Source organism: Trichomonas vaginalis, chromosome III, assembly GCF_026262505.1.
Source record: "Trichomonas vaginalis G3 chromosome III, whole genome shotgun sequence".
In the NCBI taxonomy this organism is placed as follows: Eukaryota; Parabasalia; order Trichomonadida; family Trichomonadidae; genus Trichomonas; species Trichomonas vaginalis.
Window position 1 is genome coordinate 22,859,364 of NC_067205.1, and position 12,062 is coordinate 22,871,425.

Consider the following 12,062-nt stretch of genomic DNA (forward strand, 5'->3'; position numbering starts at 1 on the left):
AGTTAATCAAATTTAATGGAACCTTTATTTAAATTCAACTATTATTTTTCCATGTTCTCCCTAATTGTTGATATTGTGTGTAAAGTTCATTAATGCTCATTGGTAAAATTCACTTGATAAAGCATAACGTTCAACTGTTGACGACTAAAACCACTGAAAATGAAAAGGGTGGACAGGTTTGATTTAATGTTTGTGCTTAATGCTTTAAAGTATTGAACAGCCATAAAGAATGAACATTGAATATGTCGACATTGAGTTAATAACTGATTAAAATATGATTTCTCATTAGTTATTAGTTTTGATTTCACTGCATCATCTAGAAAAATGAGTGAATGCAAAAATTCTCTATCAAAATTTGAAATAGAAAGTGTTTCAAATAATTCATCCCGTTGTTTATCAATAATTTTATCCTCTAATCCTTGCTTCTTGATTGTATTATATAATTCTTTATACATTAAAAAGTTTTTTAAATAATCTTCTGCTTCTTCTTGTGATAAATAAATAATTGGAATTTTGATTAAATGCTTTAAAGATTCAAATGTATCATCTGAAGGTGAACCTGAACGGTTGATATAAATTAACACATGTGAATAGGGGGAAGTGTTAGCAATAATGATAATTTGTTTTAATATCGTTAATGTTTTACCTTTATTCTGTTTACCAATTGCTGCAGTGATTGAATTTAAGTAACATTCAGAATATGGAATTTTCATTAATTTTTCCTTAGATAGAGCATTTCTATTATCACTCAATGCTTCATTAATCATATCATCTACGTATGTATTATATACTCCTGCTAATTCTTCAGAATTGAAATCCATTTAATCAAAATAAATTTATAATTTTAAACATTTCTATTCATCAATATTTCATCATATGAACTTCTATACTGTGGTGGTGTACCTGTTGGATGATATTTCAAACCTCTCATCCGGTGTCCATGTCCAATATGTAGTCCTAGTAAACCAAACCTGAGGAGGATTTGTCACTTTTGAAGTAAGTGTCATTTTCACCTTGAATGATTGGACTTTTACTGTAACTTGTGAGTTGAAAGTTTCTAATCCATCAAAGAATATACCCGCTCCATCACGTTGAACTGGAATAGTGCATAAGAATGAAGTTTGGTCTTTCCATGTTCTAGCTAATGGCGTTCCATTATCATCATTCAGTGGTCTAGTTAATGAGTCCTCGTATTCTTCTGTGCATTCATTCACTCCATCTAAATCAGAAGCTTGAAGCATGCGTGTAAAGAATATGTCACCCACTGTGGACATCGCTTGATCGGGGAAGTTTCTGGAATCTATAGTGACCTGAAGACCTCGAAGCATTGGATTTTCTAAAACTGTTCTTTGCATTGCATTCTTCGGAAATGTTAACACAACATCTGTAACATTATGAAGAGCGTATGAGAAATCTGAGCTAATACCTTCAGGAGTGATGCAACCTCCATTTAGTGAACGAACGTCAATATGTTGAGCTGGAATCATGAATGGATCTTCCTTACTGAATAAACGTGTATTGCTTTAACTGATTCTTCAATTAAACCGTATCCTGGTGTAATGCATTTATCCTCTAAAACTTCCATCTTTGTGCATGAAATAATAACGTCATCAACTGTTGCGTCAGCAGATGTAGCGGCTAAGCTTGTAATTAATTTGGCAGGAAGTCCGATTTGTTGGAATTTGCGATCATATTTATAAACATGATTCATAATCTTTTCATAATTTCATCAGTTATCTTTCATAAACGTAATTTTGTAAATCAGCAACTCTTAACGGGTCAACCTGACAAAATACTAAAGTATCCCTGAAAACATAATATTTAAGAATGATTTCACCAAATGATTTAGGATAATCATCGAACGCCTGAAATGCTAACAAATCATTTACCGGAATAATCATATCAAAAGTGATATCAACTTCTTCATTTGCGTTCTTGAAAACTTCTGAAGGGTCAATATATTTACCACATACTGAGTTATCATATTTTTGAACATTATTATATAACGAATGAACAAACTTTTTAACTTTCCTTTCTGATTTTGGTTTATATGTTGCAAATGCGAAAGATTCACGGGCGCAATCCATCTGAAGATAACCGGCATCACCTCTTTCGGTTTCTACTTCTAATTGTTTAAAGCTTTGATTTGATGATTTGTAACCAACGAATAAACGCATGCATTTAAAAGCGGCATCACATGTGAAAGCTTTATTTAAAACTAGAGTTGCTTTAACTTTGCGTTTAATATATGTGTCACCTAATTGGTTCACATCATGAGCCGGATTTGTAATTCTTAAATGAGTTTGTTTATCATCAAAATATGGAGCATCAGAGTCATAGCATGAACTTTCAAGTTCTCTATAATATCTTCTACCATCATTCTTTGCGAATATTTCATTTATCTTTTCGAATGAATGAAATACATTTCCATTAATCGGTTTAGTGTTTGGCACCAAATAGTTAGTCGTCATTTATTAATAAATAAAAAATCAAAATTAAAAGATGAAAATGAATTTTTAATTTTAATGAAATAATCAACTATGGCTGCAGGTATATTTAAGAAACTGTGGGATAAAGTAAAAAGAGGAGCGCATAAAGTTTGGGAAACATTGAAGAAGGGAGCAAATTGGATATTTAAGAATAAAGAAGCAATTAGTGACGTTGCTGAATCAATAACACCAAAAGCTGCCCCAATAAGAGAAATATTAAATAAAGGAGAAAAAGTTTATCAAAGACTTCAACCGATACTAAGATAAAAATAATTTTAAAATAATTTATTTTTCCACTATCTACCTCCTATTTTATTAAGTATTCCTTCAGCAATTCCACCAATTGCGTTACCTGCTTGTGCTCCCATCGCTGGATTACCTGCTTTAGTACCTAATACTCCACCTATGATAGTTCCTGCCGTTTTCGCTACTGGTGCCAAAAAGTTTGCTACAGGTTTAATAATATTTTTATGAACCCAACCTGCAGCTTTCTTAATTCCATCCCATAATTTTTTAAAGAATCCTGCAGCCATTTCTGATTTAATATTAATTAAAAAATATATTTCATCACTTATATTTAAATTTTTATTTAATGATAAATGAAACCGATTTTAAAAATAAATGAAACACAGGAGGAAGAAATAAATGAAAATGTTCAACAAAAAATAAACGTTGTTAAACCAATTACTGAAATAAAAATTTTTTCATCTGTTGAAGAATTTAATGACTATTATGCTAATAATAAAAAATTATTTGAAGAATTGACAACGTGTAAATTGAATAAAATGTTTAAAGTTGATGGATTCAAAATTTCAAAAATAAAAGGAGTGGTTAGTTTGAAATCTATTCCTCAATCAAGAATCACCTCATTAATGAAAATTGATGATTTAACAAAAAGAATAGAAGAGATTGAAGAGCGAATAAATCAAATTATTGATTTCATAAATCATGACTCGTTGAGCCCGGGTCCTTAAAGCCCATCACTGAGTTCAAGGTTATATTCATCAAATATTTCATTATTAAATGCAACTTCTGCTAGTTTATTTATTTTTTCAATACGATCATTTGAAAGTCTATCGTTTAATTTTTTCTGAAGTTTTTCATTTTCTAGTTCTGAAACTTTATTTGGATGATATGTAAATTCATGAAATTCTTTGGCCTCGGTTTTGATCATTAATTTACAAAGAACTTTTGTGGTTGGAATTCGTTTGAACCATTTATTAGTTATATTCGTTATATATTCAATATCTGGAATTAATTCCCAAATTTTTGCATTTTCAATTAATTTATTATCAAATGCAAAAGCAATGGGTTTAATATTATGTTTACCTTTATAATATAAACTTTCTACATAATCATCGAAATAAACATCTACTTGTTTAACATTTTCAAGAATTGGTGAAAGAGCATCCATTAATTGATTGACGGTTACGAATCTTGATCCACTCATTTTCTTACGAATTAAAAAAATAAATTATTCAAAAATGTCAGAAGAAAATATTTAAATAAATTATTTAAATTTTTTTACTCTATTCAAGAATTTTATTTTTGATATAACTCATTGAATTCAAAATTTTTTAAAAAATTGACACCATATATAACCAGTAGAAGTTCTGCTAAAGTATTCATAAACACCTTTTTATATCTTATTTACATCTAACATGCACCAATTTATTTTATAACTTTATTAATACTAAATTTTATTTCATACAAAAAGTAAAAATTCATAAGTTATATATTAATTTAATAAATTATATTATCATTTATAATAAAATTTTTCGAAATGCAGATAAATTTTAACATGTTCGAAATGAAACTATTATAAAATATATTCTTTTTATTAATGGTAATATAGGAATTGTAGGAATAAAAACTTTTTATAAATTATTCATAAATTTTTAAAATCTGCTATTCGGAAGTATGTTCAAAAATCATTCAATTATGTGAGAATTCTTACGATTACAAAAAAAGTCACACAACCCGCATCATATACTACTTATTTAATAAAACAAATACAGATCAATATTTTCACTGTCCATTAATCTATTTGGTCAAATATTATTAGATCCGGTTAGATTATTGTCTAAGGAAAAGATTTTGGCAATCTTGTCAAATGACAGATATCGTTTGTTTTTCTTTGAAGATTCAGAAGATTGGAAGATACTCGCCTCCATGTTATGAAAACATTTAGCATCATTATTCATAATTTCAAAGGATCTGTTTTTGAAAGCAATTCAGATTCTGGCATTTGACAGTCAGAAACACCATTCCATTATTTTATTATGGTGTCACCACCTGCCAACTCTCTTTTATTGTTAGCTGTTAAGCGCGCAATAAATATTGGAAACGCCAAGATTTACATCCAGCATCAAAGATTCTATTCCAATACTGATTACTCAACTTATGAAGTTAGTGCTGAAGACGTTCCAGGTTTCCTTAATGCATTAGTTGATCAAAGCTTCAACAACTTACCAGAATCATTAAAGAAACACAAGGCTGAATTGATTGACACTCACGTTACATGGGATGGATTGAAATATGAAATGTGCTGCAACACATTTTATGCTGTTAATAAAGGAAGGCTCTACTTCTTCACATACTGCTTCCAGCCAAAGGATGACCTCAAATCAATTCAAGCAGAAACACTTAGCTTTGAAATCACCTGCAGATTAGCCGACACTTGCATTTGCTCAACACTCATGCAGAGAACATCAATGGGTCATCGTAAATTCGACGAAAAGAGATATATTAAGCCAGCAGTTACTAACAAGGACTTCATTGATGCTTTGACCCTTGCTGTTTCTCCACTCCTTGGATCGTTCGATATCAAGACACCTTCTAATATTGGTTACGAACTTCAGGCTCAGGCTTTCGAAACACCAAGCACAATTCCAAGTGATGCTCCACGTAGAACAGTTTACAACAAGTACAAGCAGATGAGTGTTGTTGTTACTGATCCAGCTGTTCTCAAGCTCCTTCCAAGCCGTTGGGAATATGTCTCAACAAAGGATATCATCAGAAACAACGGCTACGTCTTTGAGTATTAAATAATTGGGTTTAATACATAAATTAGTTTAAGTATTAGAAAAATCGGTTGTTTTTTTACTGTATTTTACCACACAATTTTGAAAAATATTCATTCATGATTTATTTTTGTTTGAAAAATGATTTTATAAATGATTTTAGTTTCATTTGTTGAAGAATTAGTTTTGAATAAATAATTTAAAATTTAATGAATTATCTTAGACTATAATTAATTAAGAATAATGTAAGGGACTTTAGCTCACCTTGGAGAGCGTGCGACTGAAGATCGCAAGGTACGTGGTTCAAGTCCGCGAAGTCCCAAATAATTTTTCTTTTTCTTTCACAATTCTAGTTTACAACTATTCAAATTTGATTTAATATTTAATTCATCAATTAATCATTCAACTAAACAAAATTTATTATTTACGAGAATAAAATTTAGCTTATTTTTGTCTAAATATTACTTATTTCCTTGAATTTATCTTATATATGTTAAGGGTGCACCCGTATGTACGTTTATTTGAGAGGAGGAGGATTACCCTCTCAATTTTGAGGGATTTGTTAGTTTATTTTCTCGATGAATATGCAATAAAATTTGATTTTTACCTTATCAATATACTTCATATAATATACACATGTTCATGTAAAAACTTTTTTCCAAAATCCTCAGGAATTAATGGATTTTTGAATTTTAAGAATTTTTTTCGAATTTTTTCGAAAAAAAAATATTTTCAGAACAGCCTTAACGGCTAAGATTTAGGAACAATGTTAAGTATCAAAAAGAAAGGAGGTCTGATATAGACAACATATATCGTTGAAGGTTGAAAAAATCTCTAATATTTGAGCCCAAAATTTCAAATTTTAATTTTTTGAAAAAAGAGGCCACCCGTATGTACGTTTATTTGAGAGGAGGAGGATTATATTTTTGAAAGGGTGAAACATTATGAATATGTTAATTATATAATAATATGTATTATTATAAAAAAGAAAAAATAAAGCACGTTAAAATTTTTCTTTCTTGATTTTTTACAAAATCTACTTAGAATTATGCAAAATATGACTAAATAATTATAAATTTCAAGTTAAATTTTAATTTTGATAAATAATTTAAATTTCAAAATATCAAGTTCAGTTCGACTATGTATGTAGTAATTCCTCAATAAAGTGCCAAAACCCTATTAAAATATATGAACATTTTCAACATTTTAATGTTTTTATTTAAAAATTTGATGGAATATGAGCTTCAAACAATTATTATGTAAATAAAAATAATTAAATATATGTATTTATTCGTATTACAACCGTAGTAAGTCGATTCTTCCTTTCTTCTACTGAGATTTGAATTTGATTTCGAATTGTAAAGAGATTCAAAGGGAAAATACTAGCGGATAAAAACTACCTCCATGAAAGGGTCATAATGGACTCAAGTTGTATTTTTTGATATTTTTTGCTTTTCGAGCCTAAATAGGTAGCCAAGATAATGCCTAAAAATAAGGTTCTAAATTCTGAAGTTTACATGATCCTCTCGTGTGCACCCTTAATTTTTCAGAAAACCAAATTGTATTTCGAAACTCCATTTCCTTTGTAAAGTTTCTTATTCAAATTTTTGATAGAAGTTCGCACAATGGTTAGACAGAAAAAGGATAGGGCGACTTTAGGTAGGATATTTTGGTTTATAAGTAAAGCATGATATTCATTTGCTCGATATCATGTTAAACAAATAATGAAACAACGGTTTGAAATTATGTATAAAAATCAAATTAAATTTAATCACAAAAAAATAATAAAAATAATAATAAATAAATAAAAAAATAAATTATATACCAGCGAACTCAGTAGCAATTTCCTCATTGCTGAGAGGATCCTGGGGCAGTCCAAACTTCGCGTGCTTCATTTCATCGTTATGAGTCTTTACATCACCGACAAACTTCGAATAATCGAATGAATGTTGGTCGTCAAATGTTATTGGTGTCTGTGGCCCCTTTCTCATCTCTTCAGGGACCTTCTCTATGATGTCTGCGATTGATACTGCGTCATCTCCCTTTTTGGCGCTGCCGTGCTGTCTTTGCAATGTTCCAACTTGGAAGTTTGCCTTCTTTGGTGATACTTTGATGACCAAGTCTCCCTCGTAACTTCGGAATAAATCATCGATATTTTCTTTTTCTCCGAGTTTTATGAGTTCTTTGCCGGTTTTGTCATTGCCTGGGCTAAGCTGCAAAGGAGCCGGTCTGCTTTTGATCGGTTTCAAGTCAGAAAACTCATCATCCATTTCAATTTCCGAAAGAGTAGGAGTACTTGAGTTCCGAGCAATCTTTAGCCTATCCTGGGAGCTGTCCATTGGCTCCAGGTTGTCAAAATTGTCGAATTCATCACTATCGGGAGGGGGAAGTTTCCTTAACGGTTTTTTGATGGCCATCATCCCTGCAGGCATTGTTCTCCTCGCCGCGAAGGATCCGATGACTGGTCTCAGCGGGACATCGCCTGAAGGCTGCGAATTGTCCTCATCTGAGTCGATAAACATCTTGTAAAGGGGTAATTTGGATGATGGAGTTGTAGGTTGGATTTTGAGCTCGTCAGCGTCAATATTCTCGTCTTCCATGATGTTATCGATGTTGTCGTCATCAGCTACGTACTTTGCAAGGCCTGGTTTCGCTTGAGGTTTAGGAACTTCATGTTCTAGGTTGACCTGAAGCGTTTTAGGCTCTGCTTTCGGTTCTGGCTTCAATGAAAGGATCGGCGGTACAACGTTTATTGGTTTAAGATCAGCAAATTCATCATCATCGAAATCTAACTCTTCATCTGCCATACTTACACGCCTAGACGTGTTCGAACTCTCTTGTACTGGCTCGAGAGCATCGAAATTGTCGAAATCTGAGTCATCTGGCGGTGGAAGATTTTTAGATGTGTTATTTTCATCTGTATTTGGTTTTTCTATCGTGGCTTTCGGTTTTATCTGTAGTGTTGGTTGTGTCTGTTTGTTTGCAGGCTTCAAATCCGAGAAATCATCGTCATCATCGTCATTATTTAGTTTTAGTGTAGCTTTTTGAGGGGAATTCTTCGGTTTGAGGTCTGAAAAATCATCGTCATCGTCCTGCAGTGGCAATTTTGGTTTTTCTGTGTCCTTCTCCGGAGATATTTGTAGAGTTGGCTGATTTTGTTTGTTTATTGGTTTCAAGTCAGAGAAATCATCATCGTCATCATCAGGAGGTAGAAGAACTCGAGATTTGTTCTGATTTATTTGAATTGTCTGTTGTGGTGGTTTATTTATTGGTTTGAGGTCTGAAAAGTCATCATCGTCGTCTGGAGGATGTAATGATGGCTTCTGTTGGTTCTGTTTTGGTGTTATTTGTAATGTTGGCTGATTTGACTTATTTATTGGCTTTAAGTCAGAGAAATCATCATCGTCATCATCTGGCGGTGGTAATTTCGGCTTTTCTGTAGATGTTTTCGGTGTATTTTGTTTTGTATTCGAATCATTTTGGGATTTTTCGTTTGTTTGAGGTTTGTTTGTATTGTTATTCGATGGTATTTGGAATGTTGGCTTCGTTGGCTTCGAAATCGGCTTTAAATCTGAAAAATCGTCATCTTCATCGATATTTGACGCGTTTAATTCAGTTTTATCTTTATCTGTTGATTTGTTGAGGTCATCTGTATTATGTGCTTCTGCTACTTGTTGTTGTTGAGCAGAATAATTATGAGATTCTGATTTACTTCTTGGAGGAAGAGGCGGGAATCGCTTTGGCTCCTTCTTAGGAGGATCCACTGAGAGCGGCGATGGAGTTATTTTGCTTTCTTGAGGTTCATCATCTATATGGTTCAATTCTTCTTGGACTTTCTGGAGTTCTTTCTCTCTAGAGGCCAATTTCTCCTTCTGCATGTTCACCTGGACGAGTAAACTGTTCCTTCTTCGGTTAATTTTCTCTGTTCCGTCTCTTATTGTTCTTTCAACTTGTTCCAAGGATTTCTTACCATCAATGTTCATCGCTCGTAACCGTTTGATCTCTTCTGATACCTCATTGATCTGTTTCTCGAACTTTTCAGTAGATAATCTGATTTTTTCTCTTCTTTGATTAACAGCTGCGATTTCTCGGTCGTATTCCGCCTTCTTCTGCTCAAATTCAGCTTTGGCAGCCTTGTTGCGTTCTTCTGCGGCCTCTTTTTCTGAAATTGCATCGGCCAATTCTTTTTTCTTGGTGTTAATCATAAGCTTCGTCGCTTCTGCATATTTGCTGGAGTTCTCATCTAGGCTACTCGAGTCGCGAATTGACTTTGTGACCTTATGTTGTAATATTTGCAAATCTTTATCGGGAGTCGTTGGAATTTTGACGGACGATGATGATGTCCTGCTACTGTTTTCATCGATATCCTTGAAAATGGTTGGATTCTTTGGAGTTTTTGGAGTATAACGATTAACTGAAGAAGAAGAGGAAGAAGCGGCCAAATAAGTAGGTGTGAGTGATAATTTTCTTGAGTTACGGGTTCCATCGCTATCTCGTTTCGCAGAAGCTGAATTTCTTGATAAAACAATTATTTGTTTTTTAAGTAGTTCATTTTCGCGTTTTACCTCTTCCAACTCGGCGTTCATCTTTCTGGCTTTATCTTTTATGACGTTATATTTCCTTTCGACTGATGATGAATTTTGAGTCGCTTTATTTTGTTCATTTTCTTGTTCCAAGCGAGCGATTCTCTTTGCAGCAACATCCAGTTCACTTTTCAGCTTACTGTTCTCGTCCTGGAGCCTTTTCATTATAGATTTAATTGATGAATCAGAATCTGTAGGTTTTTCAGTGACCATTTCATTTTTTCTGCGGAGCTTTGCATGCGGCGATGTATCTGTAGTCTGGATTTGCGCTATCTTTTCTAATTCGCTCTGTTCTGTTTTTATAATTTGTTGAATATTTTTGATTTTAGACTGATAGTATTGAATTTTCTCCTCATCGGTCGCAGTAGATGAAGGATTTTGTGCAGCCAGTTCAGCGATCTGTTGGTTATTAAATAAAGCCTTCCGTTGAAAGTTTTCCATCGCAGCATATTTCGCTTGTATGTTGTCAGGCGTTGATGTTTTCTGTTCTAAATCTGTTTTGGCCTTAATGTAAAGAGAATTAATGAACCTAAGATTTGAAGTTACTTCATCATAGTTTTTCTTCAAATTTAAGCACATTTCTTGCAGGCTGCGAACGTTCTTTGTTGCCCTGATCTCCTCGACAGTAATAGGAATTCGAGGTTTGGACATTTTTCTGATTAAAGAACTTGATGAAGTTTTTTTTTCGCTGCAATGATTTCCAGCGGTTTTGACACAAGTCCTCAATAACAATCTCGTCTTTGACTTGAAAAATATAATATGAATAAGACACCTAATGCAAATTTGAAGTAAATCAAGAAACTAAATTTTTTTCTTCAAATTTGCGCATTTTCCAAACTCCTTTGTTTTATGAGAGTATTATATAGAGTTACTCATATAATTGAAAATGGGACCTTAGCTAAATGAATATATTGATGCTTGTTTGGATACATTTGGCCAACAATATGATCTTATTGATAATAGTAACCATTATCCACAGAAACCCTTTGGTTGTAGTGATGGGCTTTCTGTTGTATTCAAATAAAATTATACAAAACAATATTAGAAGCTATATAAGCGATTTGCTTATAATTCAGTTTTACTTATAATGAATATTTAGTGTATGATTGATTTATGAGCTGATTTTAATTTATCTTGTGTAATTACTCAAGAATATGTTGAATTTTTGGTTTTTGTGCCAGACAGTTAAAAAAATGAAATTTATACAGAAAGTATATATCAATATTTACTAAAAAATAATTATGACGACTTTCCATTTTTTGAAATTAATTTCGACTTTTACTGCATTTGAGACAAGAAAAATGATGAAACAGAATTAGAAGGTTCAATTGTAGCAAGATAAATGAATGATTTTTTTAATTTTGAAAGAACATAAAAAATAACGCAAAGCAGATTTATTCATTCTGCCTCTTATTCATTCCAGACTGCTGGTATCCACTTCCAGGAACTCCCGATGGAATTGCTTCCAAATTTAGATCAACATCGGCCATATTTTCCATTTCTAACTGTTCAAGAAGGCCTTCAGCACCATCAACTAATTCAAGATCATCTTCACCATTCAATAATGTGTTTGCTGTGCTGATTGACTCTTTAAGACCGTTCATTTTTGTTCTTGTTGCAGAAACCTTTTGAACATCAATTTTCTTCATATGAGCCTCAATGCCAGATGTAGCCTTATTCATGTTTTGGAACATTTGTGCTGCGACTGCGCCATTTCTAACGTCAACAGCATAACCGTTAGTTGTAGCTGAGGATTGTAAGAGCTGTTGTGCTTGTTTTTCATATCTGACAGCATTTGTAGCGAACAATCTTGCACTAGCTATTTGACCTTTCTTTTGCGCTTGTTTTGCTTTCATTTTTTCCTTCTGTGCTTCTTTAAGAAGGCGTTTAGCTTCATTTTCTAATGATTTGCCTTCTAGTTTCATCCTCATACTCGTTTTATCCATCATTTTCTAGATCTGAAAAAA

General features: G+C 32.5%; 4 protein-coding genes, 1 non-coding gene and 1 pseudogene across 6 annotated transcripts, besides 2 other annotated features; 3 read left to right on the forward strand and 3 right to left on the reverse strand.

The window, feature by feature from the left end:
- Positions 1 to 1,409: part of a mobile genetic element that runs on past the window's edge.
- On the reverse strand, positions 3 to 821 carry TVAGG3_0747390 (annotated as a pseudogene). The gene has a single exon. A coding segment is annotated over exon 1 (819 nt).
- A 1,131-nt stretch (positions 1,410 to 2,540) lies between the features above and the next one.
- Positions 2,541 to 2,756, forward strand: TVAGG3_0747400 (uncharacterized protein; the record flags this gene model as incomplete). The annotated part of the gene is made up of 1 exon (XM_051245070.1): positions 2,541 to 2,756. One exon carries the CDS (start codon positions 2,541 to 2,543, stop codon positions 2,754 to 2,756), a length of 216 nt encoding a protein of 71 aa, XP_051091657.1.
- A 2,015-nt stretch (positions 2,757 to 4,771) lies between these two features.
- Positions 4,772 to 5,536, forward strand: TVAGG3_0747410 (uncharacterized protein; the record flags this gene model as incomplete). Its single annotated transcript, XM_001306448.1, has 1 exon — positions 4,772 to 5,536. The coding sequence occupies one exon, from the start codon at positions 4,772 to 4,774 to the stop codon at positions 5,534 to 5,536; it is 765 nt and encodes a 254-aa protein (XP_001306449.1).
- A 225-nt stretch (positions 5,537 to 5,761) lies between these two features.
- TVAGG3_0747420 lies at positions 5,762 to 5,834 on the forward strand. Its single transcript has one exon. It is a non-coding gene; the product is annotated as a tRNA-Phe (tRNA).
- A 175-nt stretch (positions 5,835 to 6,009) lies between these two features.
- Positions 6,010 to 7,050: a mobile genetic element.
- Positions 7,051 to 7,318: 268 nt separating this feature from the next.
- On the reverse strand, positions 7,319 to 11,102 carry TVAGG3_0747440 (uncharacterized protein; the record flags this gene model as incomplete). Its single annotated transcript, XM_001306449.1, has 1 exon — positions 7,330 to 10,746. The coding sequence occupies one exon, from the start codon at positions 10,744 to 10,746 to the stop codon at positions 7,330 to 7,332; it is 3,417 nt and encodes a 1,138-aa protein (XP_001306450.1).
- A 60-nt stretch (positions 11,103 to 11,162) lies between these two features.
- Positions 11,163 to 12,061, reverse strand: TVAGG3_0747450 (charged multivesicular body protein family; the record flags this gene model as incomplete). Its single annotated transcript, XM_001306450.2, has 1 exon — positions 11,490 to 12,044. The coding sequence occupies one exon, from the start codon at positions 12,042 to 12,044 to the stop codon at positions 11,490 to 11,492; it is 555 nt and encodes a 184-aa protein (XP_001306451.1).
- Position 12,062: the final 1 nt, after the last annotated feature.